The 27,400-nt window shown below is 41.3% G+C and overlaps 1 protein-coding gene and 2 long non-coding RNA genes across 5 annotated transcripts; 2 read left to right on the top strand and 1 right to left on the bottom strand.

Annotated features, from left to right (window-relative positions):
• The first annotated feature begins 994 nt into the window (after positions 1-994).
• LOC120468657 (uncharacterized) lies at positions 995-5,055 on the top strand. Its single transcript, XR_005620265.2, has 2 exons — positions 995-1,255; positions 3,768-5,055. It is a non-coding gene; the product is annotated as an uncharacterized LOC120468657 (long non-coding RNA).
• pex6 (peroxisomal biogenesis factor 6) lies at positions 4,882-22,700 on the bottom strand. 2 transcript variants are annotated; one of them, XM_039657189.2, is made up of 17 exons: positions 21,558-22,700; positions 20,576-20,745; positions 20,405-20,494; positions 19,977-20,082; positions 19,754-19,890; positions 18,177-18,288; positions 17,769-17,968; positions 16,627-16,813; positions 16,035-16,111; positions 15,836-15,968; positions 13,569-13,774; positions 13,036-13,097; positions 12,850-12,958; positions 9,987-10,103; positions 9,829-9,906; positions 9,616-9,755; positions 4,882-6,302 (listed from the first exon to the last, which is right to left on the bottom strand). In XM_039657189.2, the coding sequence occupies exons 1-17, from the start codon at positions 22,698-22,700 to the stop codon at positions 6,166-6,168; spliced, it is 3,204 nt and encodes a 1,067-aa protein (XP_039513123.2). In that variant the 3' UTR covers positions 4,882-6,165. The 2 variants fall into 2 exon arrangements, 1 of the variants encoding a protein (XP_039513123.2); XR_016145915.1 differs by lacking the exons at positions 4,882-6,302; positions 9,616-9,755 and having other exon boundaries at positions 9,887-9,906; positions 12,850-12,951.
• Positions 22,619-27,317, top strand: LOC148995881 (uncharacterized). Of its 2 annotated transcripts, none has more exons than XR_016145925.1 (3): positions 22,619-22,758; positions 24,243-24,357; positions 24,591-27,317. It is a non-coding gene; the product is annotated as an uncharacterized LOC148995881 (long non-coding RNA). The 2 variants fall into 2 exon arrangements; XR_016145924.1 differs by having other exon boundaries at positions 22,621-22,758; positions 24,246-24,357.
• Positions 27,318-27,400: the final 83 nt, after the last annotated feature.

Here is a 27,400-nt window from a genome sequence, read left to right as displayed (position 1 = left end):
GAAAAATTGAGTTAATGCAATGAAGGAGGTTGATTTAATCATCAGAAACTCAAAATACTATGTTATCTGAACTACATGAATTATTTAAGTTGATTTGACAAAAGAAAAAAATGTTGTGATTACAAATCATGAATTATTATTATTTTTTTTTTACAGTTTTTAACATTGCAGAATTTGTTGTGATAAGGGAAAACTTGAAACACTTGAGTGTGTTCGGTGTATAATGCTTCCTTGCGTTCAGTATGCTGGATTATTCTCTCTGAGTGTTTAGTGTCGTGGGATTGCTGTCTAAAGCAGACGCAACACGCCGCGGTTATTAAACAGGAGCAAGCTGAGCGTCTCAGGGCTCGTCTTAGACTAAACATGCCACATGAGACGTGATTTAGAGCCGCTAGTGCGACTGGAAGAGACGAGTCAACCATGAACCTAAATGTTAACTAAATGTATACTGTATATATGGTAACACTTTACAATAAGGTTCAGTAGTGAACAGCATTGGTTAACATTAACTAATACTTCTTATTTAATCATTTTTTTCTTTCTAAATATGGTTTAGCTTCATATAGCATATGCAAACTCAAGATAATTTGCTTTTGATCTCCACATTAGTAGACAAGTCCATAATAAATAGGGCCCAATAAACTGTTTTATCCATATTTTGAATTGCGCTGCTTTTAATGGTCGAAGGGAATGACTGTAAACTTAACGGATAATGTCCAGGAGGAAAATTACAGTTTTTCCAATGGACTTTTTTCTTTTCTTGAAGTGTTCAATGCAAGTCAATGCATTTTTGAATGCAGTGTTTGAGTCCATAAAAAAAAACAAACAAAAAAACAAACACTTTTGACAGACGCGATAGTGCTGCAGATGCGGTTTGAATGTTCTCAAAATCAGATGTGTTTCACAATATTAAAACTCAATAGCCATTGCATTGAAGTCAAGTTTATTTATACAAGACAAATTGCTTCAAAACAGCTTTTCAATGAAAATCAGAGTAGTACAAGTATAACCAAGCAGATCCTAGACATCGGCCAGTGAGGCGCTCCAGTAGTTTTAGCTCCAGCTCGAGTCGGACATGTTGGACTCACCGTTTGTGACGTTTCGCAGGTTTCCCAAGGGGACGCTACTGAGAAGCTGGCTCACCAAGTCCCGGCCCAGACTGCTGCTGCTCATCGCCGGCTTGAAGAGGCCTCAGGTCACGCTCATGCGCAGGAAAAGGATGAAACGCACGAAAGTAGCAAAGGCCACGTAAGCGGTAAATATGGTTATTGTTGCAGTCAGTGACCTCTCAAACTCAGCCCGAGCGCAGTGTCTTTCTCTCACAGCAGCTCACTCTTACACTTTATAGTGATTATGATTGCATTTTGATTGTACTGTGCATCATGGGATTGTCATGAAATGGAAAAGTAGTTGTAATACGCCCACAGAAAGAGGAATAAGAGGGCATAACAGGTCGACACTAAAAACTAGACGACTTCTTTTGAATCTATTTTTAGTATAAATGAGCGGGCACCGTCCATGAATAGGGTTTAGTTTGAAGGCCCATCACTTGTGTAAGAGGCATTAGATTCAAATGTTCGTACACAACTGGGGCGCGATCCAACGAATTTGTACGAAAGTGTCTAATTCGCACTAATTCATACGACCTCACTTGTACGAATTTGTACGATTTGTCGTGATGAGTAGGTTTAGGGGCGGGGTCAGGGGTAGGTAATTTGTACGAATTCATACGAATTGACCCATTCGTAAAATATGTACGATTTAGCAAAAAAATCGTCATACGAATTGTTATGAATTAGCCACCTCGTAAAATTCGTACGAATTCCTATGAGATCGGGTTGCGCGATCACATTTACTGTTGTTCAACATATATTCACGGTCTAAATCACTCGTTTCAATAGGAAACCGTGCAGGAATTAGGCGTGACGGTGATTTTCCAATGCAGATTCACTGCTTTGACCACCGAAAAGCTGTTTGGTTGGAAAGTGACGTTTTTTCCCACATTATTTCTCTAATGGTACCACACCTTCAGAATATGTTTACTCAACGACCATGTACTAAAAACAGAAAAGTTTTTCTTTCGCGTTTTCCACCTAAAAACGCTCTATTATTCAATCATACCAGGCCAGTAGGTGGCGACGTCACTTTGTAAAGAAACACTATGAATGAGACTGAACACGCATTGTACAATAACAATTTTGAGACGACAACTTTTAATTAACGTTTTTATATAAAGTTTGCGTTTGCAGGCCCCCAAAACACCATTGTTTAACAAGTTTCACGTTTATAGTCATGTAAACAGCCAGTCGAATTCACATTACATTCAGCGAATTAAAAAACTACTTTTAATGACCAAAAGCTTGATGTTTAGCTGTGTCCGATATCTTGCATGTAACGCTTGTACCAAATTATTTCCCGCATTAAACAAAATGGAATATTCCAAAAATGTGTGACCCCCCAGGAAGTGACATCATTTGGAACCGTTCTAAAGCATGGCAGGAAAACAAGTAAATCAGTTGATTTTCTCCATTTATTTTTTACAAGAAATTGTATTGTCGGCAGCATTTAATAAGCTCAAGCATTCAACCCTGTTACCAAAATCATAATTTTAACAAATAACCTCTCTTTAATTTATGGAAAATATATGTTTTTTCAATTACTTCAAACCAACAGTTGTCATTGTGGTTCATTTATGATTTTATAAATGTTATTATAAATCTGACCTAAATTTTGGTAACGGGGTCATAACACTTCTACTAAAATAAATAGTAGCTATATTATTAAAGATATAGTTCACTTTGAAATTAATTTTTGGCATGTTTTATCTTACCTCAAGGGCATCCAAGATGTAGGTGTCTTTGTTTCCGCAGTATTTTCAATTTTGATATTTTTAGGTCAAACCGTTTCTTGTCTGTCAGTCATGTAATGGAGGTCTATGGTCACCACCTCAAAGAGCATGCACAGAGAAGTCCAAATTAAACGCAAGTATACATTGATGGCCTAAGACACGAAACGAGCGGTATTGATATAGTTTTTACCTCTTGTAATCACAGTCACGTCCAAGTGATCTGAGGGCGCGGGCGCTTCAGTCTGTGTAAACGCCGGAAGTGATCTCTCGTGTGTGCACGTCACTCATTGTTTACACAGAGATTTCAGAAGTGTTATCCTTCACTGTGAAGATCTAAACATATTTAGATATACAGAAAACCGCAATGGAAGACGATTTCGATATATCAACAGACAACGGTGAATCTGTTTCGAAACCGCGCGAGAGATCACTTCCAGGGCTTTCCAGCGCGGCTCAGATCACTTGGACGTGACTGTGATTACAAGAGGAAAAACAATATAAATACTCTTCGTTTTCTCACACAAACCGCTCGTTTCGTGTCTTAGGCCATCAATGTGTACTTACATTTACGAGTCATTAAATCATGTTTAATCTGGACTTCTCTGTGCATGCTCTTTGAGGTGGTGACCATAGACCTCCATTATATGACTGACAGACAAGAACGGTTTGACCTAAAGATATCAAAATTGAAAATGCTGTGGAAACAAAGACACCTACATCTTGGATGCCCTTGAGGTAAGATAAAACACACAACTATCCCTTTAAGTCTGCTCTTCTGGGGGTTGATGATCACCTGTGGTGTGCATCTGGCAAGCCCTGTTTCGTACCCTATTCATGGAAGTGCAGCCGTAACAACGAAGGAGGGGCTTTTCACACTGTTTTCCGGCAGAAATGTGACGTGCGTTCCCTTGTGTTGCAGAACCTGCAGTCGTATGCCACATTTCACTTGAGTCACTGACGCAAAGAGAAGCCGTCGACATGAGCGCAGATCAGGACACAGACAAACCATCTTACCCGTCTCTACCAAACACACGAACTAAACGCCCAAGCAAAAGCAGAAGAGCTTCAGAGTTTGTGGTGAAAATGAGGGATCTTCCACAAAGAACCAGACCCCCTGACTAACATCTGGAGCCTCACACTGACATTTGTTCACCTTTCTCTCAAATACACATCTGTCATGCTTCAGTACACTACACTTGTGTGACAGTACATTATTGCTATTGCTCTTTTAAGTGCCTTGGGTTGACAGTGCTTTCCTTTCTTGTGTTCTCTGATCAGGATTTCAGGGATTTTTTATTTATTTATTTATTATTTTTCAATTCCTAATGATGTGTGTGTGTGTGGGTGGAAAAATAAGAAAATAGAAAGAAAAATGTATAATTGCCAATTAGCTAGTAATAGCACACCAGTTGGTTTCCGTACTGTTGAGCCCGTCAGACCGACAGCTGACAGTCCGTTACTGTGTCAATATATGTCCATATCCAATGAAGAAGAAAAACACTAGTTATAAAACATCTCACAATCCAAATGAATCATTTTGTGGCCCTACTATCATTTAACAAACTAAACTTTCATGAGAAAACAGTTTCAAGCAGCTATTTAACTTATGTGAATAAAGACATCCACATAATCTTTAATGAACATTTTAATTCAAGACTGCACCACTTGTTAGGTGAATTTCATGAAGCACGTCTAGTATCGCTCATTAATCACCTCAAAATCAGAAGAAAAAAAATAAGAAATTACATTTGGCAGTTTTTGTTTTGTTTACACTTTATTATTTTCATGACAATTAGGCACATCTCATTACTGAAATACATATGGACAATTTTCTTTTTCCCCACAATAGTTATTCACATTAAATATAATTTATAAACATTAAATCAACTATAAAGTAAAACAATTGTAATTTTAATTACATTTCAGCAAAATATAATTTGTATATTTTGTTAATTATTTAAAACATTATTTAAAAAATATTTAAAAAATGTATGTTATTTTATGAATTATATTTTTTAAATGATAAATGACGGTGGGGTGAAATATGACATTTCTTGATGGTTTTCATACGATTCACTGATTCACACTTGATTCCAGCATCAAGCTACAGCACGAGTCAACATATACACTGTAAAAAATATATATTGTTGGTTTAACTTAAAAAAATGTAGTAACCTGGTTGCCTTATTAAATTTGAAATGGAAAAATTGAGTTAATACAATGAAGGAGATTGATTTAATCATCAGAAACTTAAATAATTTATGTAGTTCAGATAACATAATATTTTAAGTTGATTTGACAAAAGAAAACATGTTGTGATTACAATTCATGAAAATATTTGTTTTACAGTGCTTGCACAGCATGAAATTTTCACAATTAATCAATCTTTTGAACAATTGTGTTTTTTGTGTTCATATTGTCTTCTATCTTGAGCTACTATGTCAAAGCAGACACGTAGATTTGCTCGAAGAATCACGTTTACTTTCAGTTTTCTTTGAATAAACATCGTACACTTTATATTAAGTCGTTCAATTGTCCTTTGTTACATGTAGTAACAACACAGTAATTAAGTGCAATTACATATTTATAAAACAAAAATCTGTAAACCTTTTATTAAATTATTCTTATTAACATTTTAAAAAATATATACAGACATAAATCACTGTTTTCAGCTCTTTTTAACTTTTGCATAGCAAATTAATTGATTACTTGAGTGATCTGAAACTAAGCACTTAATATAAAGTGTGACCGATGCGTAATTAAAGGAGGAAGATTCAAGTGAATTATACTATTTTATATTGTATTTTTTATGAAAAACACAAATTAGGTGCCGTTCATCATCAAACACGAACACAACTATTAACTCGCATTAGCTAAGAGTTTCTCTTTAGTTATGGTTATTGCAGTGCTGTCGTAAATGATATTTAATATTTAATCTCATCTCTTAGCATGAACTAAGAGAAGGCCTTGATTCTGCATTCTTCAGCCTGACTGATTTCCGTTCAAGCATTAATTATGAAACCCATGAAGGAAGACGTACAGAACTCCCGCAGGATAGGAAAGTGAACGTGAGCAGGCTCCACTTGCTACATATTTGATGCTCTTCTTTAGAGATCATTTCTACTGTGTCCTAACCAGACAAGTCTCTTCATTCAAAATGTATGTGCACATTGAAGGTGAAAGTGCAACACAGCCAATCAGAACACATCTGATGTTTAATGTACAATTATATGCACCAATGAGAGTAGCTTAACACGTGAGCTCTGGTTAGGACACAAAGCGTTCCGGTTCAGCAGTGACCACCGGAGGAATGAGTGTCATTTGGTGTTGAACTTCTGCTGGATGAGTTTGTATCTGTTGAGCTGCTGTTCAGAGACGGATGGCTGAAGGCCTGACAGAGCCTGTCTGAAGTCCTCTGAACACAGAGTCAGAGCGCCGGCCTCCGAATCCACACCTGCACCGCAGACAGAGACATGAAGAAAGATGAAGGGAAGTAGGCCAGACTTTGAGAAAGAACCAGAGAGACAAACAGAGTCAGGCCAGAAACATCCTTTACTCAAGTAGACGAACGCAGACGTGAACACTCAGGTACACACACTCAAACATTACTGCGGTGATAAATCTCAGTCTGTGTCATTAAACAAATAAATAACAAACTATCTTGCTTGAAAGAAATAAGGGATGGTAGGAGACAACAACTGAATGTCTGCAGCAAGAGTACATGCATTATGAATCGAAGCTTGCATAGAGCCATTTGCATTCGCATACTTGCGTAGAGTTTGTTTCTGGCTCAGAGAGAGTACCTGGAATGGGAACACATGGGTTTCAAGCATACAATGTAATGTTTTCATATCTTCTTGGTTTAAAAATATTTTGCTCTAAACTTGACAAATAAAGATCTCAGCTGTAGAACTGTCAAATGCAGAGACACTGTTTTGATAGTCGTTTCTTAATTCACTGCAAATATTTGCACTGGAGTGAACATTTTGAACACGTTGAGTCTGTGTCCCAGATTCAGCCAGCATGCCATCGGCACCAGGTCCATCAGCTCCAGGTCCACCAGCACCAGGTCCATCAGCTCCAGGTCCACCAGCACCAGGTCCATCAGCTCCAGGTCCACCAGCACCAGGTCCATCAGCTCCAGGTCCACCAGCACCAGGTCCACCAGCACCAGATCCATCAGCACCAGGTCCATCAGCACCAGGTCCATCAGCACCAGGTCCACCAGCACCAGGTCCACCAGCACCAGGTCCATCAGCACCAGATCCATCAGCACCAGGTCCATCAGCACCAGGTCCACCAGCACCAGATCCATCAGCACCAGGTCCATCAGCACCAGGTCCATCAGCACCAGGTCCACCAGCACCAGGTCCACCAGCACCAGGTCCATCAGCACCAGATCCATCAGCACCAGGTCCATCAGCTCCAGGTCCATCAGCACCAGGTCCACCAGCACCAGGTCCACCAGCACCAGATCCATCAGCACCAGGTCCATCAGCACCAGGTCCACCAGCACCAGATCCATCAGCACCAGGTCCATCAGCACCAGGTCCATCAGCACCAGGTCCATCAGCTCCAGGTCCATCAGCACCAGATCCATCAGCACCAGGTCCATCAGCACCAGGTCCATCAGCACCAGGTCCATCAGCACCAGGTCCATCAGCTCCAGGTCCATCAGCACCAGATCCATCAGCACCAGGTCCATCAGCACCAGGTCCATCAGCACCAGGTCCATCAGCACCAGGTCCACCAGCACCAGATCCATCAGCTCCAGGTCCATCAGCACCAGGTCCATCAGCACCAGGTCCATCAGCTCCAGGTCCATCAGCACCAGGTCCACCAGCACCAGGTCCATCAGCACCAGGTGTCCGCCACACCTGTCGCTTCCTCATCAAACACCATCCATAAGCACACAGCTCACCTGTGTTCACCTACCTTCTTCGTCCTCCTCAAGCTACCGGCAGACTGCATCTCATCTGCGTACGCTTCTTCCATCCTGCAGAGAGGGAGACTTGTCGACTGTCCTTTGAACTGCTTATGCTCTTCACTTACCCGTTTGATGATCCAAAAAATCAAACCTGTGAATAAAAACCTGTTCAGTTCATCACCGCGTCTCAGCTCCTGTTTCATGACAGAAGACCGGAACACAGGAAACTAGAAGTCTCTCGACGATCCTTTCTTCCTCCTTCCACTCCTGCGTTAGTCACATAATTCCGTCCCATGGTCCAACCAGCGACCTTCTCTGGAGCGGCAGAGGATTTCTGTTGCAATGTTCACGGTTTCAAACAGAAATTAAAATGAATTCACTCAGGCCTTCATCAACTGGGAATTTCATCTCAAAGGAACTTCTCAAACACCTCTGAATCAAGTTCTCCTGTTTACTGATCCTGAACATCCACTCGTTCCTGGGTGAGCTGCTTGGTCGAGGAATCCACTGATATCATCCTGGGATACCTATGGCTACAGATCCACTCACCTAACGTTTCCTGGTCAACTGGAGAAATAACTGAGTGGAGTGAGTGCTGCTTCGATCATTGTCTACAACTTCTAGTCAATCTCAACTCCACCACCAGTTGTTTCGCTCGGACATTTAACGGCGCGTACATACACGCGGAATCACTCGGACATTTAACAACGTAGACATACACGCATATACGTGGATACACGCGGATAGCTCAAAATGCGTATAGATAACACGCCACTTGACTTGAAAGTGGCGTGTATGTTTACGCAAAAGTCTTGATGTCATGTTGCTCCATCCAACAAAAAAACCTATATCTTAGTGGCTGTTGACTGCTTCTCCAAAGCTTGTAAACACGTACCATTCAAAGGCTTTCTCACTGCCATTGAAACCGTTTCAGAAACCTGAAACTGTACCATCATGTCTTCCGTAACTTCAGGTTACCTGAAGACATCATGTTGGATAGAGGCTCAAAATTCACCTCTCATGTGTGGAAAGCTGTCTTTTTTAACTTCTCGGATTAACAGCAAGCTTTTCTTCCGGCTATCATCCCCAAACCAATGGCTAAAACCGAAAGCAAAATTCAGGAAATTGGACTTTACCTGCAGTCATACTGTCACAACCATCCGCTCAGCTGGATCCGTTTACAACGGAGTACTCAGAACTCCCTAGAGGAGCAGCAACACCCTCCTACCATTAGGGTCAAACGGTCTGGCTCTCCACCAGAGACATCAGTCTCCGACCGCCCTGTGGTAAGCTGGGGCCGGGGTACTGTCACCGATTCAGCCAGCATGCCATCAGCACCAGATCCACCAGCTCACCATCACTGGAACACTAACCTGCCACACCTGTCGCTTCCTCATCCATCAACACCATCCATAAGCACACAGCTCACCTGTGTTCACCTACCTTCTTCGTCCTCCTCAAGCTTCATCCATCTCCAGGAGGAGAAGGTAGACGCATGAATCCCAATATAAATGTAGTTTAATACACAAGATAAGAAACACAAATGTATTTAACATTATAAATGTCTACTGTCACTTTTGATCTACTTAATGCATCCTTGCTGAATAAAAGTATTAATTTTTCTTTTTTTAAATAAATCTTACACCAAACTATTGAATGGTAGTGTCACGGTGTCAACTGTTTTCAGCATTGATATTAATCAGAAATGCATGATATACATATAATGACATTTGCCATTTAGTTTGACATGGTATAGTCACTCCAGTATAACAAAAAAGCCATTTCATCCGTCACATTTTTCCACACGTTTCTCTGCACTGAACACTTGCTTGTCACATACCTTCAGTGATGAGTGAAATCTTCCTCTTGATGGCGCACATCATGGCATCTGAGCAGAGCGCATAGAGATCGGCTCCGGTCAGCTGAGGAGGGCAGGACTCCACGACATCCGACAGACACACGCTGGGATCCACTTTAAACCTACAAGCAGAGAGTCAGTCACGTAACACACTACATCACTGAGAGGGAGGTACATGTCATGATAGACACTCACTTGCGTAAGATTGCCTTAAGAACCTGCAGCTGCGACTCTCTGTCTTCATTCACTCCAACATACACCAGCTTATCAAACCTGAAAGAAGGCAAATTGCTAAAATTCATGCATTTCATTCAAGACAACAATGGAAGAGCTGTCTCTCTGAATCTGTTTACCTGCCAGGCCTGAGCAATGATTGGTCCAGCAGATCTGGACGATTAGTGGCTCCGATCACAAAGACGTCTCCAGACGAGTGAAGACCATCCAGCTCCGCTAGAAGCTGCGACACAACCCTAGAGAAACACATGACGAAACCTGGTTTAGGATGCAAGAAGCCGTCCTGTAGCTCAAACGGAAGATCATGGCACCAGCGTCGCCAAGGTCATGGGTTCGGTTCGCAGGGAAATCAATAGCTCATAGAACGAGCACCAAGAATGCAATGCAAGTCCCTTTGGTCAATTGTGGCTGCCAATGAAACAACCCTTTAACCAATACAATTAAAGTTTTTTGATTCACAACACAAAAGAAAAAACTAACACGCTATTGAACACACTCCTTATTTAAAAATATCTACATTAATAAAAAACTTAAGAAACTAAAGATACTAACTCGTGGCCTCAAGATAGTAACTCGTGGCCTCAAGATAGTAACTCGTGGCCTCAAGATAGTAACTCGTGGCCTCAAGATAGTAACTTGTGGCCTCAAGATACTAATTTGTGGCCTCAAGATACTAACTCGTGGCCTCAAGATAGTAACTCGTGGCCTCAAGATTCTAACTCGTGGCCTCAAGATAGTAACTGGTGGCCTCAAGATAGTCACTCGTGGCCTCAAGATACTAACTCGTGGACTCAAGGTAGTAACTCGTGGCCTCAATATACTAACTTGTGGCCTCAAGATAGTAACTCGTGGCCTCAAGATAGTAACTCGTGGCCTCAAGGAAGTAACTCGTGGCCTCAAGATAGTAACTCATGGCCTCAAGATAGTAACTCGTGGCCTCAAGATAGTAACTCGTGGCCTCAAGATAGTAACTGGTGGCCTCAAGATAGTAACTCGTGGCCTCAAGATAGTAACTCGTGGCCTCAAGATAGTAACTGGTGGCCTCAAGATAGTAACTCGTGGCCTCAAGATAGTAACTCGTGGCCTCAAGATACTAACTCGTGGACTCAAGATAGTAACTCGTGGCCTCAATATACTAACTCGTGGCCTCAAGATAGTAACTCGTGGCCTCAAGATAGTAACTCGTGGCCTCAAGGAAGTAACTCGTGGCCTCAAGGAAGTAACTCGTGGCCTCAAGATAGTAACTCGTGGCCTCAAGGTAGTAACTCGTGGCCTCAAGATAGTAACTCGTGGCCTCAAGATAGTAACTCGTGGACTCAAGGTAGTAACTTGTGGCCTCAATATACAAACTCGTGGCCTCAAGATACTAACTCGTGGCCTCAAGGAAGTAACTCGTGGCCTCAAGATAGTAACTCGTGGCCTCAAGGAAGTAACTCGTGGCCTCAAGGAAGTAACTCGTGGCCTCAAGATAGTAACTCGTGGCCTCAAGGTAGTAACTCGTGGCCTCAAGATAGTAACTCGTGGCCTCAAGATAGTAACTCGTGGACTCAAGGTAGTAACTCGTGGCCTCAAGATACTAACTCGTGGCCTCAAGGAAGTAACTCGTGGCCTCAAGATAGTAACTCGTGGCCTCAAGGAAGTAACTCGTGGCCTCAAGATAGTAACTCGTGGCCTCAAGGTAGTAACTCGTGGCCTCAAGATAGTAACTCGTGGCCTCAAGGAAGTAACTCGTGGCCTCAAGATAGTAACTCGTGGCCTCAAGATAGTAACTCGTGGCCTCAAGGTAGTAACTCGTGGCCTCAAGATACTAACTCGTGGCCTCAAGATACTAACTCGTGGCCTCAAGGTAGTAACTCGTGGCCTCAAGGTAGTAACTCGTGGCCTCAAGATAGTAACTCGTGGCCTCAAGATAGTAACTGGTGGCCTCAAAATACTAACTCGTGGCCTCAAGATACTAACTCGTGGCCTCAAGGTAGTAACTCGTGGCCTCAAGGTAGTAACTCGTGGCCTCAAGATACTAACTCATGGCCTCAAGATACTAACTCATGGCCTCAAGATAATAACTCTATCTTGAGGCCACAAGATAGTTATAATTATTATTTTTTTTGCCAACGTGGGAGTAGGGGGGCTCCGTAAAGCTGATACTATTAGGCTACCTATTTATTTTAAGAGAATTAGTTCAATTATGCGGTTTTATTTAGAGACACCACTGTTGGTTCATCCCAGCATGCTTTGCACATGGCTGGAAATGGAGAGTAAATATTGAAATGAAGTGTTATTTTATGTGTTTTTGAGTAAGGGAAATATATTAAGTATATATATTAATGTTCAATGTTCAGTTATGTTTGACATTTGAAAGAGTTTATGAGTTATGTTTGACATGTATTAATAATCTGAAGCATGTTGCTCTGATCATTTAGCTTAACTTTGCTAGTAGTATACAGTCTTTTAATTATACAATATAGCTCAAAGTCAAATATAAACAGGTCATATCCATTCACTCTAATTCACACACTTTTGAGAGTCAAGTTAAAATAAAAAAATCATATATTTATATTGTGTCATAGATTAAATAATTTAGGGGATTTTACACGATTTATTCAGGTAGATTCCATAAGAGAAATCCAGGCTTAAAAACTACCCAAAAATATTATGGTAAATATTGTTACCATAATTTCTTTTAGTAAGTATAACATGCATTTTTTACAGTGTATATTACAGTGTATAGACACACCCCCCTACCGCATCACTGTCACGGACCAATGGCGGTTCAATGGAAAGTTCCTTTAGTAAGCCGTTACGAACTCCAAAACAAACTTTTCGAAATGACGTTACACCAGTTCTTGAAGTACTGTATATCGGGGCCTTATTAATCAGACAGCATTCTCATACCCAATTACTACTTATAAAGAAGAACTAGTGTTGTTATTTCTGAATGTTTAGCAGCAACAATCTGCACATTACGGTTTTTGTGACGCTGACCTGTCCATCACCCCTCCTGAGTCTCCACTGTGGCCTCTATTAGGAGCCAAAGAGTCCAGCTCATCGAAGAAGATAATGCAGGGAGCAGCTGTCCTGGCCTTCCTGAACACTGACCGAACAATATAGTGGGAATCAGCTCATAAGCATCACTAGATAGAGATGGCTAGCTCATTGTGTTCCTCTTACCCTCTCGAATGTTCTCTTCACTCTGACCCACGTACATGTTGATGAGTTCAGGACCCTTCACACTGAAAACAAACACCAGACACACTCACTATATGAAAGCTAGTGCTGGGCGGCACATTTTTATAAATCAAACCGGTATATGACAGTATTATTTTTTTCAAGCATGACTGGGTGTTAACCACATTTTCTCCTGATTGAGAGAGGAGATACTGCATTAGTTTGACTTCGACGGCCCTATTTTACTGTCAGGAGTGAATATTGTAGAGAAATCCACACTAGTAACAAAGAGGTCCAGCATTGAACGCATTTCTGAATTCATAACACAACGCTGCTTTATCAGGAAAGAGAAAGATAGATTAAGTGGAAATAACATCAAAAGTCAGTTTCCTTCAAAGTTACACTCATATAAAAACACCCGCGCCACGTTTGACTCTAAAAACGTGCAGTGCTCATGTTTATTAAACGGTGTCGAAACCTTTTGAAAAGTTGATATTGTGAACCAATGTATGGGAAACACTGTAATATAATTTGACCTGAGGAAGGTCATGGTGCACTCGGTGGCCACGGCTTTAGCCAGCAGGGTCTTGCCCGTGCCGGGCGGCCCGTAGAGCAGCAGGCCGGAGCGCCGCAGGCCCAGCGAGAGCAGCTCCGGGTGGTCCAGGGGGAGCTGGATCGTGTCCAGGATCTCCTTCTTCACCTGCTGGAGTCCACCCACGTCCTGCCATCTCACCGACGGGATCTGACACACACAAGAGAGGATAACTCTCAGCCTTCAAACACAGCTCGACTGCATCACATTTTACTGCTCCTTAAAGGAGTAGTTCACTTTTCAAAAAACTTTTGCTGATAATTTACTCACCCCCATGTCATCCAAGATGTCCATGTCTTTCTTTCTTCAGTCGAAAAGAAATTAAGGTTTTTGATGAAAACATTCCAGGATTTTCTCCATATAATGGACTTCAATGGGAACCAAACGGTTCAAGGTCCAAAAGACAGTTTCAGTGCAAACTGTTCAAAGGGCTTTAAACGACTCCAGACGATGAATAAGGGTCTTATCAAGCGAAACGATCGCTCGTTTAATAAATAAATAACAAAGTTTAAGTTTTATTTTTTTCGTGTCATTTGGTTGAATGAATGAATTGATTCGAAAAAAGATTTGTTCGTTTTGATGAACGAGTTCGAACAGGAGAGTCACAGAACAGAGCAAAGCGAGCATTTGAGCTTATAAAACTTCAACTTTGTTATTTATTTATTAAATGAGTGATCGTTTCGCTTGATAAGACCCTTATTCATCGTCTGGAATCGTTTAAAGCCCTTTGAACAGTTTGCACTGAAACTCTCATTTGGACCTTGAACCGTTTGGTTCCCATTGAAGTCCATTATATGGAGAAAAATCCTGGAATGTTTTCATCAAAAACCTTCATTTCTTTTCGACTGAAGAAAGAAAGACATGGACATCTTGGATGACATGGGGGTGAGTAAATTATCAGCAAAAGTTTTTGAAAAGTGAACCACTCCTTTAAGTGAATAAAAAATGATGACAGAAAGTTTTAAGAACACATTTAAACATGAAAACAATCCCTGTGTTAAAAAAAGTGCTTTTAATAGTATTGAATGTGCACTTATGTACTTCAAATCTAAAAAAGTATTTTTAATTACTTTACTGGCATATAACGTAATATTAATTAAATAAAATGCCACTTAAGTGCACTTAAAGAGAGACACTTTTATGATTATGTTTCTTAACACACTTGAGTGCGTTTTAAAGAAGTGCACTTGTTTTGGTCTGTGTAGAGTAACAACAACTTGAACAGTAGTGAGTTTTTTAATGTTACATTTAAAATGTATTGTTGTTAATGTTACATTTTGTTAATGTTACATAATTGTTAATGTTACATTTTAAGCAAATTTAAAATGTATTGAATTGAAATGTGTAATTACAGATACATGTAACCCTCTGATGGTCCAACACACACACTCAAATCTTAAGACTCCAACATTTCTCTTTGTAACCTTGTTCAGGTTTAAATCAAATTTTTTTGGAAAAAACACTATTTAAATAAATATTTATTTATTTATAAAAATTTAAAAGATATCATAAATCCTCCAAAAACTGCACAAATGTTGAGTAAAAACATTAATAAACCAAATAAAATTTGTAAAAAAAAAAAAATAGTAATAATACTATTCTGTTACAAAATGAAATGTTATTGTCTGGGGATCCACCAGACCCCAAAGACCACGCACGTGATTCCCAAACGAAGACCATCAGAGGGTTAAATACATGATATTTAAGTTTCAATAGAAATAAAGTATATTTGAGTTTACACTAAATGCTTGTCGAAACATTCAGTAGTAACTTTAACCATATTTGAAAGTCAATAAAAGTAATTGTGAAACACTTTAGTCCCACTTAAGTGGGTCAAAACACTCTAAAGTTCAGCTAATTGCATTTAAACATAAAATAAATGCAATTACAATGAACATGCAATTAATTGTGCAAAAACATTACATTCAGCTTGCCCTTGAGTATATGATGTATGTATGTAAAATGACTATTGTACAGTGACCTTGTTACATGTAGTTATTACAGCAATAACAGAAAATGATGCACAATTACATGCAGCTAATCATAATCCTATTCCTAGCCCTATATCAGTACATGTATTTAATTATTATTACTCAGTCCTTAAATGTATAAATCACACTTTCCTTTGAAAACTAACGTTTAAAGTATGCTAAAGAGTACTTCTGTTCTACAACGGCCTAAAAAAAAATAAACACAAAAAGGCAACTGTACTTTAGGCGCTCCAATGGCGTGTGAGTGCGCCTCCTGCAGGACGTCCAGCGCCGAGCTGAAGTCCTCGGACGAGACGCTCACGCCAGAGACACACAGATCCTCCTCGTCCTGGTCACTCGCCGCTTCTGGGAAACTACACAGCACAAACACCACAGTTTCAGGAAGTAAAACCATGAGGAGAGACTGAGTGAACACTTACTACGTCTTCAGAAGTCTTCTGTGAGCGGCTTTCCCAGCGTTGGTGAGAAGAGCGCAAAGATCTCCTAAAACGAAACCCTACGCGAACAACACAGAAACAAAGTCAACAAGAAACTTCCGTAATGTGATTTAAAGGAGTCGTTCACTTCAGAATTAACACGATAGTTGACTCTCCCCACGTCATCCAAGATGTTCATGTCTTTCTTTCTTCAGTGGAAAAGAAATTAAGGTTTTTGAGGAACACACTCCAGGATGATTCTTCATATAATGGACTTCAATGGTATTAATAAAATGTCGGCTGGTTTGTCTAGATCAGACTCTTATTCCTCGGCTGGATCGTGTCGAGACTTTGAAGCTGCACTGAAACTCACATCTGGACCTTCGACCCGTTGGACCATTGAAGTCCATTATATGGAGAATCATCCTGGAGTGTGTTCCTCAAAAACCTTCATTTCTTTTCCACTGAAGAAAGAAAGACATGAAAATCTTGGATGACGTAAATTTTCCAGAAATGTTCATTCTGAAGTGAACGACTCCTCTAATGCAGCATTTTCCATTGAGAGCAGAGCGGGGTGATCAGTCAGATGACTCACGGCTGTGTGTTTGGCTATCTTGCCCAGATTGACGTCTTTTCCCAGCAGCAGGTCGTCACTGAGGCTGGCCAGCATGGCCCGGCGCTGCTCCTCGCTCAGGCTCTCGATCGCCACCTGGTGCACAAACGCTGCCATCACATCTGAGGACAGCTCTCTCTGGCCGCTCACAGAGCCCACCACAACCACACTGCAGGACGAGAGGACAAGAGGGGGGTGGGGTTCAAATAACACCCGCCACATGCAGGTCAGAATCAACTGTGGCGGGTAACGCTGTCAAATCACGAGCCAATTTGCCGTGTTACTTATGTATACTCACTTTGCTGGGGAAGTTCGTTTATGGCAAATCTCAAGCCAACTCGTGAGTCATCATGATCTGCTGATATCTGGCTTACCTTAAAGGAGTAGTTCACTTTTCAAAAAAAATTTGCTGATAATTTACTCACCCACATGTCATCCAAGATGTCCATGTCTTTCTTCCTTCAGTCGAAAAGAAATTAAGGTTTTTGATGAAAACATTCCAGGATTTTTCTCCATATAATGGACTTTAATGGGGACCAAACGGTTCAAGGTCCAAAAGACACTTTCAGTGCAAATTGTTCAAACGATTCCAGACGACGAATAAGGGTCTTATCTAGGACCCTTCGAGTCATGACTCGAAAAAAGATTTGTTCATTTTGATGAACAGGAGAGTCACGAAAGTTCATCACAGAACAGAGCAAGGCGACCATTTGTGCTTATAAAACTTAAACTTTGTTATTTATTTATTAAATGAGCGATCGTTTCGCTTGATAAGACCCTTATTCATCGTCAGGAATCGTTTAAAGCCCTTTGAACAGTTTGCACTGAAACGGTCTTTTAGACCTTGAACCGTTTGGTTCCCATTGAAGTCCATTATATGGAGAAAAATCCTGGAATGTTTTCATCAAAAACCTTAATTTCTTTTCGACTGAAGAAAGAAAGACATGGACATCTTGGGTGTCATGGGGGTGAGTAAATTATCAGCAAAAGCTTTTTTAAAAGTGAACCACTCCTTTAATTTTGTAGCCAAATTGGCTAGTGAGAGAAAAGGTTCATTCAAGCCCCGGTGATGATAGACCAGCAGGAGTCGCCTCTACGCTGCAGGTGAACTGTCTGAGCCTCACCTGGCATGAGCGTCTGCCACGAGCCGGCAGAGCGAGGCCGCGACCCTGGAGTCGGTCTCGTTGCCGTCCCGTTGGCCGAGCAGATGGAGGTTTCTCATCAGCAGAACACACGGGTGATGGAGCGCAGCTCTCTCGAAGACGGACTTCATCTTAGCCTCGCACGCGGCGGCGGTGTCGGCGCAGAGAGTGACGCAGTCCACCTGAGCGGACACACACACACTCATTCACAACACCGTCATATCAGAACTTTGAAAATGTGACATTAGTTCCCTCATTGTAATTAAGTTAAATCATGGCAACAAGTGGCATTTGTGTTTCCTGTGCGCTTCACGGGAGACTTATGAAGATTTTGAAGCTCATAACTGCAGAAAAACTCAAGAACAATAATGAAGAGAAATCCCCGATCACCTTAATCAGATGCAGATGTAATCTCCTGCAAGCCGCTTTCACCACGGTCACTTTCCCACAGCCGCTCGGACCCGTCAGGAGAACTGAACAGCCTCCGTTTAATGCAAGAGAGCTGTAAGGTGTTAATGTGTTAATTAACATCATTTCAGCATTCCAACAATATATACAGTAACAGATTCTGGTTAAAACATACTCCAATGCAGTAGTTCTTGTTGAAGATTTTATTATTTAGAAAATTAGCTATATATTAGGACACTATTAGTTCCTCTGTGTGTGTGTGTGTGTGTGTCTGTCTTTGGGTTTGACAAGGCCCGAATGCTGATACAACAGAAAATTCTATTCTCAGAAGTCACATGGTACAAGACCTTTACCCCAAAATATCTATAAGTATGCATGACCATCTTTGGAAAAGGATGTATGTATATAAGTATGAACCAAGCTAACATCGGGAGTGATCCCCTGCAGGGGACGCTCGGCTTTGTTTGCTAAATGGATTGTTCACTTTGAAATACATTTTTGGTATGTTTTATCTTACCTCAAGGCCATCCAAGATGTAGGTGTCTTTGTTTCCACAGTATTTTCAATTTTGATATTTTTAGGTCAAACCGTTCTTGTCTAGTCATATAATGGAGGTCTATGGTCACCACCTCAAAGAGCATGCACTGAGAAGTCCAGATTAAACATGATTTAATGACTCATAAATGTAAGGACACATTGATGGCCTAAGACACGAAACGAGCGGTTTGTGTTAGAAAACGAACAGTATTTATGTCGTTTTTACCTCGTGTCCAAGGGATCTGAGGGCGAGGGTGCGACGAAGAGGTAAAACGATATAAATACTGTTCGTTTCCTCACACAAACCGCTCGTTTCGTGTCTTAGGCCATCAATGTGTACTTACATTTACGAGTCATTCAATCATGTTTAATCTGGACTTCTCTGCGCATGCTCTTTGAGGTGGTGACCATAGACCTCCATTATATGACTGACAGACAAGAACGGTTTGACCTAAAAATATCAAAATTGAAAATACTGCGGAAACAAAGACACCTACATCATGGATGCCCTTGAGGTAAGATAAAACATATCAAAAATGTATTTCAAAGTAAACTATCCCTTACATCAAAACACTGAAACCACAATATTCTCCACCAGAAGGTCAGGATGACTTAAACGCGTCTCAATTAATAAATTAAGTTTAAGCATGAACATCCAGCCTTAAAAACACATAAAATCGAGTGAACATTTTTTCTTAAAAACTATTGTTTCTATTGAAGAATATACAGTGCAGAATCACAAAATTGTAATTCATTTATTTAATATATTGATACTCCAGGGCTCTGATAATAAAACCACGAGCAGCTTTTGTCATAATTACATCAGAAATAGTTATAAAGTTGCAAAAAAGAAAGTTGTGATTGTGAAAATTAAGTCTGATTTTTTTTCCTCACACAATTGCCCACTTTTTTCGAAGATTTAAACTTGCAATTTTGACTTATAAAGTCAGAAATATAAGTTTATATAGCAGAATTGTCCCTTGAGAAAAGAGACCGGAGTTGTAAGACTGAAGCGCCTGTACCTCTGGCTGAGGTGCGGCTGGATGACGGTGAGCAGTTTCTCCACGGCGCTGCACAGGCCAGCGGGATTGAGACTCCTCCAGAGAGACGAGCCCTTCGGCAGCACAGAGCAGGGACACGGGCTGTGGGCGGAGCCTCCCTGTGGCAGCCAATCAGAGCCTCAGCAATCTGCACATGACAACTGTATGACTGAGTCCTGTGCATGTGATTGTCTGCCTTCCTCACCATGTATAGTGAAGTGTGACTGGAATCAGCCAGATATGAAGAACCCTCGTCCTCCTCAGCAGAAAAACCGCACACCTGCTTTACTCGGAAATACAGCACTGGCCACCTGCCAATCACAAAAACTCTCAAAGCTCATCCAAGTCACCATGATATCAAAATTCATAAATGATTGATCATTCTGGTTTTAAATTCATGTTCTGGTAATCTTGAATCAGACTAACTTCCTCTTCTCTCTGATGATGAGGGCGGGGCTACAACCCGTCACTCACACGAGATCAGCCAATAGCAAACCACAGTCATCCAATCAACTCCACACAGACACAATCAAGCCCCGCCCACACCTGTTTCACTCAGATATACGGCATAATAGGGATAAAAAGACCAGCGCGACTTCAGTGTCATGCAAACATTAGCGGATGAAGATGAACCTGCAGCTGAGGATTCCTTCAGAGCTGTTCTCGATCAGATCCGGATGTCCTTCCGATGGGATTCCCAGTATATTCCCCTGCTGAACAAGCCTGAAACAAACACAGCATTCAGAAAAACAGACAGACACAGAGAGACTGAGACTGATGGATGAGTGAACTGTGATTGATCACCTGGGTGAGCTGAAGTGTGTGTGGAGGAGTGTGTCGAAGGGCCCGTGCGAGGCGTAGTCAGGAGATATGACCGCTTCAATGTGCAGCTCTCGAGCAAACGCCGGCGCCGCCGATCGACACGCGCTCGCAGACGTCTGAGGCTCTGTGTGCTGAGACTCCTTATTCCACCTCTGCTTGAGCAAGACACAGAGACATCCGGTCACATGATCACTTAATCAGCCATCAAAGACAGACATGAACATCTTGGATGACGAGGGGAGAGTAAATAATAATGACATTTAGAGCCCGACCGATAAAGGATTTTGAAGGCCGATACCGATACAAATATTTGTTGGTTTTAAAATCCGATATTCCGATATATCGGCCGATATTTTTTTTTTTTTTTTTTCAGAAACGCGCAACAAAACATTAACAGATTTCCCTAACATTAGTTATTTGTAATTATGTATAAGTTTTAACTAAAATAATATGATAATGCATTTTAAAAAGAAACTTGTTTCTTTTATTGTCGCAACAGGACAGAGGAACCAAAGCTCGTTAATGTTAACGTTAGCGGTTTTCCACTGATGATAGTGGCATTAGCTAGCTTTGTGGTTAGCTAGTCTATGATGAGCCATAATTTAGCAATGGATAACGTCATAGTGCAAATTGCAAAATATACATTTTCAATAAAACAGGCCAAGGAGAAATGATATGTCTCATTGCTATAACTGTCATGTGCTATTAAAGAAATACTTAAAGTCACATTGTCAAAAGTTAAAAGGACAGTCAGTCAACTACACTGTAACAACGTTTTTTATTTTATTTTTTAAATGTTCATTTATCGGCCATTATAACTGCCGATACCGATAGTTTGGAAAATGCCTAGTATCGGCCGATAATATCGGCCTATACTCCTTTAGTAGTAATATTGTGATTTTTTTTGAAACTGTGAATTGAATATTTTGAAACTCAAATTACTTGAGCATCACTATCAGAACACCTTAATTTTGATGGCCTTATTCCCGACAGGCACTGCCATCCCCCCCGACAGGTTAAACCAGTGAACTGCTGAGATCAAGCCCACACTGTCATTCCCATCCGGAAGCGTGTCGAAGGCTCTGACCGAGGCCAGATGGACCCGTCCCTGCCTCTTACAGGCGCTCTCCCCCTGTCCTGGGACCGGACTCGCAGACACGGGAGTCTTCCTGGCCTTATCCGCTGGGACGGACACAATGACCCACTCCCCGTTAAACACGCCCAGCTTCAGCAGCAAGCTCTTGCTCACAAACACACTGCTGTCAATGTCCAAGCCTTCATCCGGCTCCAGTCTGGACACGATTCCTCCTGGTTTCTGGAGATCTGGGACATCAACCACCCGGATGTCAAGTCTGCATTCAAGAGCCTGTAAAAAAGCACTGAAGTCCAAGACTTTGTTGATGAGCAGAGAGCTGGCAGAGCTCAAGCTGTTGGCGTACTGAGCAAAATCAGACACGCAGAGAGAGGAAGATGCCAGTCTGGAGCTGATCATGACGGAGGAGGGGTTGTTCAGGTCCAGATCTCTGCAGTCTGACACCAGCACACTCGTGTCCACTGTGATCATGCCCTGGCTCACAGGTGCGCACTCGAGCACCAGCACGTCTGACATCTGCGCATGCGCAGCGCCCAGTGAGTGATGGAAGGGGAGCAGGAGCGAGTCCCCCTGCCTCGCCAACAGAGTCATCCCGGGGCAGGACAGCAGGACTAGCAAACCACTGCAGAGCTGCTCTGAACAAACCCATTTAAAGCTCTGCTTCGTCCGAGCGCCGAGCACAATCCTCTTTAAAGGCAGCAGGGACTGTGGGCGAACTGTTCCCAGCGAAAGCTCCTTCAGTCCGTAGTGTTTGAAGAAACATCTGCTCGCGTACACAGCGAGACACGTGTGAGTGTTTACATCGCTCTCTTCCTCTGGAGTGATGTGCGCGCACACCAAAAAGCCCCGATTTGAGGGGGAATGCTGGTCCGTCAGCGAAAATAACAGCACGTATGTGGATTCAGTGTAGTCTGGAAACTTCTGGGTGAAGTGTGATTTGTTGATAAGTACGTGTAGAGGATTAATATGTGATGGAAAGTCGTCAAGACACTGCAGCTTCATGGGGGCCGCCATGTCTGAGATACGCGCATGCGCAGTGAAACGAGATAAACGGACCGCTCTTGGATAAGCGGTAGATATTTGTTTTACTCTTAAATTATTTATATATATTTTTTTGTAAATGCTACTTTCAGGAATGTAAATGGTAGAAGATATTTTTCCCTTCAAATCAGAATTATAGTCTATTGAAACAGCGGGTAATAGGAAAACCAAAGAAGTTTGGTTTAATATATATTTATGGGCTATATGCACGCATAAGTTCCGCATTTGACGTAAGGATGCTCGTCCATTTCCGTTTGTGTAGATTAAAGCGGAGGAAAACCGGAGAAAACGGGATTATGGCAGAGTCTTCAATATTTACTGTCCTCCCGTCTTTGAAACGAAACGTACATGCGTTTAGATGTAATTTTATATATAGTTATGTTTATTTAATATAATTTTAAAAAGAAGCATAAACACAACGAGGGGTGTCTGTTTTATCTGTTTTTGTGACTAACGTTTCATTAGTATAACCATGGAGTTTAAAATTCAATATAAACTCTCGGTATTGCATTGGACTCTATGATCGGCGGAAGTTATCGAGCATCCTTAATCCTTCACCGGAAATAACGCCGTGCATAGAGCCCATTTCTACTTTGTTTTATATATTATATTAGATATATTATATATTATACTTTTTAGCGTAAAATCTATCTAACAAGACCTAATCGTAGTTTTTCTAAAACATCTAGCGCCGCCTGGAGGAATAATAATGTATTTCTCTCTCATAAGAAATAGGAAATTATTAGAGACCCAATGAAAAACTGTAGCTTAATTTGATTAATTATATAATTAATCAATAAATTATATAAAACGATATGAATTAACATAATTTAATTATAATTAACTGTTCTTAATTGATATAAATTGCAACTTATTTAATACAAATGTATATTACAAATATATTATATTCCTACAAGGATCAATATTTAGTATGTGTGTAAAAAAAAAAAAAAAATACAACATAATTTTCTTCATGCGATATTTGGCAGTTTGACCCTGTGAAAAAACTATTAAAGATTTGATTTATCAGTTGTTCTATCCATTTAATTTGTGAATAAAATATAACATTTGAAGATGTGTTGCATACAGAAATGGCATATTATAAAAGATTAAAGATAACTTCTGTACAGTTCATTTACAGTCATATCATGGAAATGCACGCACTCAAGAGTATGTTTTAATATTTTAATCCACATTCATAGCACTATTAACAAAGAATAATTTGGTCATTCATTGGATAGATCATAGGATCATTGTTAGAAACAGAACTATTGGGTGAACTATTACCTAATATAAAATTAACACAGCATGAAAAGGGAAAGGGCCTTTTAAAATGTGGACTCTGTCAGGACCCTGTTACCCATCCTGACATATGTGTTACTCTGAACATATTTTACAAATATATACAAATATGTTACAAATATATATTTGACCTCCAGACAACACCTTTTATTTTGTGGGAGTTTCAAGCATTTGTTCATGTGTGTAATGTGTAATTTGCTGTGCTGTTGTTAGCAGGAGTCACCACTGGGTGGGAGATGTGCGCTTTGAACCAGAGCTCTTCAACACCGCTCCTACAGAGACCTCTGACCTGCCGAGCAGTCCTGAAGAGCTCGATCAGCTGGTTCAGGTGTGTTTCATTAGGGTTGTTGTTGCTAAACTCTACAGGACAGTCCACAGACCTTTGTTTTTAATGACAATGTTACACTTGTTGGTCTTGTTTTGATGCAAGTAAACAAGCTCTGCCTTAAACAGGAAGTCACACAAGCAGTTCTACATGTGTTCAGAGGCATTTCATAATGGGACCAGTAACTTTACTGAGATCCTTCATGTCCAAACTAAAGTCGGTGGTTTTCCCGTCAGGTCCGCAGACTGTCCACCAGGGAGCGTCTTTCACCTCGATGACTGAAACCTGCTCAGGGTGCTGTGCAAACTGGAAAATGACATCTGTGAAAGCATCTAATCACTGATAGAGGCACAGGACTTATACAGATACAAATAGGCATCGTTCACTTTCTGAGTTTGTAAATGCATTGTCATACACTAAACTATGAGGATCACACTCCAATAGACTGCCAAATCATTCTGAACACATCAAAGTCACGCAAAAACACACACCTCGTTTATAGAGATGCATAACAAAAGTAAACTACACGTGTTCTAAAATCAGCTCAAAATACCAAATGTGCTCAATCTTCTCCGTATGAATAGAGTCATATTGCGCTTTTCCACTACACAGTACCAGCTCGACTCGACTCGGCTCGCCTTTGTTTGGTTTTCCACTGTGTAAGTTGTACCTGTAGCTGCTTTTGGGTACTTTTTTAGTATCACCTCCGGCGAGGTTCTGAGCGAGCTAAGGTGAGCTGAGGCGATACTAAAATGTGACGTGGAAACAATGCCGACTGCTGATTGGTCAGAGTGAATCGTCACCCCGCCATTTTTAAATAACCCCGCCATTTTTAAATAGTTTGGCCAGAGATAGTTACTAAGGCCCTGTTTACACGAGAACGCTCACGGGTGAAAACGTTAAAATATTTTATCGGATGTGCCTTTCGTTTGCACGGCGACGCCGTTTTTGGGGCTTAAAAACGCAAAAAAGTGAAACCACCCTCCAGAGTGGAAATCTTAAAAACGCTCCACCGCCGCCTTCCCGTGTAAACGGTAAAAACGCAAAGGTCTGCTTGACAGTGAAGGTTGTACGCAGGCGCGCGGGCTTGGTGTTGTTGTAGTATGCACTCTTAGCCGCCTGGAGTGCATACTACAGTGAATTTCACACACTTTTGTGCCACCATCTGCACGCGGATTTCACACCCAAAACTCTCATCTAAACGCAGAATAAAAAGTGGTAACGCAACGCCACTTGCGTTTTCTCTTCAGAATCGTTTCCGTGTAAACATAGCCTAAACTTACTACTATTATTATTATGGCAACTCGGAAGAATACGCCATGGTCAAATGAGGAGGTGCAGACTTTCTTTTGTTTGGTTGCCGAAGAGAGGATCCAGCGAGAGCTTGATAGGGCAGCGCGGAATGAAAGGCGTCGCTATGACGACCGGGTACTATTTGTAGCGGTAGTGTCTGCAATGGAAAACGGAGCGAAAAGCGAGCCGAGCCGAGTCGAGCTGGTACTGGTAATGGAAAAGCGCCAATAGTCTGAAAGTAAAATATCAGAGTGTGTGCCATCATGCACCGTGTTCAAACTCGGTCCTGGAGGGCCACTGTCCTGCAGAGTTTAGCTCCAACCCCAATTTAACACACCTGAAACAGCCAATCAAGGTCTTGATTAGCTGTTGATGGTCATTAGGCACATAGATATCTATATAAAGGCTAGATGTCTTACGGCGGAGTATTTATTGTTATCACCGGCGGCCATCTTGTCACAGACAGGCTTTCTGGCGGGCTCTGTGGTATCTGATGTAAGAAATACTCTTATCTCGTTGAAATCTTGACGGATTTACAAACGGTTTGGTTTCTTACAAACGTTATTAATGTGGCTATAATTCTGGATGATTATTTACTTATACACTTAAGTATGCAGTATCATAACTACATCTCTGCCGTTTATAACAAACCAGACCGTTTGAAAATCGGTTGAAAATTGAGCAAGTTACGGTGATTTAAAAAGTACATGCACCATTAAAACAATGCTACCAGTGAGCGAGCTGCCTGTGACAAGATGGCCGCCAGGTGCTGACGTCGACCTCCATTGGCCAGTGTCGAGATATCTAGCCTTTATATAGATATCTATGATGGCATGCTAAAAACAAGCAGCTGTGTTGAGGCAAGTTGGAGCTAAACTCTGCAGGACAGTGGCCCTCCAGGACCGAGTTTGGACACCCCTCCACTATGCGATTCGACTGGCCAAAATCTGAAGACTGGATGTCCTTACACACTGAGTTTGAAACTTTCAAATGTGTTTTTTCATTTTTGTCATTCGTTGGCTCTGAATTGTCAAAACACCTCTCGAAATACTTGCTACAGATGCGAAAAATGCAAATTTTCAAAATTTCTTTTATGATGGATGAAAGTTTGGGATGCAGTGTGTAAACGCGATTGGCACAACGTGAGGTCGTATTTATTTTTTAACACGTGAAACATTTCAGACTCTGCGCAAGGACCTTGACTCTGACTTTCAGCAGCTAGTGCTGAGATGTCCCGACTGCAAATCGGGATTGAAAGTTATTTTTATTTATTTGTTTATCAAAGGTAGTGGGTGTGGCACACAGGGCGAGGCCGAGAGCCGTGGGAACGGTACGAGTGTTAATGAGCGTCACCGTAATGTTCACCGCACCGGCTCGAGTCTCACAGAAGGAGATCTGGGTGAAGAAAAGGAGGAGCGACGACAAGACAAGACAAGAGAGGACATTATTTAATAATTAAAGAGTTGAACCGTTCGCCGGTTCCCACCTCCTCCTTCCCTGAACTCTAATCTCTTTACAGTGGATTTCTTCCCTATCAAACACTTTCTTATTCTCTGTGGAAACTTCTGGAAGCTCTCTAGATATAATAGATGAGGACACACTAAAGGTGATGATTCACAGGGCAACTTTTTGAGCAATGTTGTCGTTAACAGGCCACCAGATGAGTCTAAGGGCCAATCCCAATTCTACCCCTTACCCCTTCACTTTCCCCTTCCCCTCCGTTTTGCGCGTCCACGTGAAGGGGTAGGGCTGT

Source organism: Pimephales promelas, chromosome 2 (assembly GCF_988280905.1).
Source record: "Pimephales promelas chromosome 2, fPimPro1.hap1.1, whole genome shotgun sequence".
Classification (NCBI taxonomy): domain Eukaryota; kingdom Metazoa; phylum Chordata; class Actinopteri; order Cypriniformes; family Leuciscidae; genus Pimephales; species Pimephales promelas.
This window is presented reverse-complemented; position numbering and strand designations above follow the sequence as displayed.

Coding starts and splice junctions, on each gene's coding strand:
- pex6 (XM_039657189.2), bottom strand. CDS start 22,700: ATGGCGGCCCCCATGAAGCTGCAGTGTCTTGACGACTTTCCATCACAT. Junction 12,959..13,035: donor TGAAGAGAACATTCGAGAGG/GTAAGAGGAACA, acceptor TTGTTCGGTCAG/TGTTCAGGAAGGCCAGGACA. Junction 9,907..9,986: donor TCATTGCTCAGGCCTGGCAG/GTAAACAGATTC, acceptor GCCTTCTTTCAG/GTTTGATAAGCTGGTGTATG.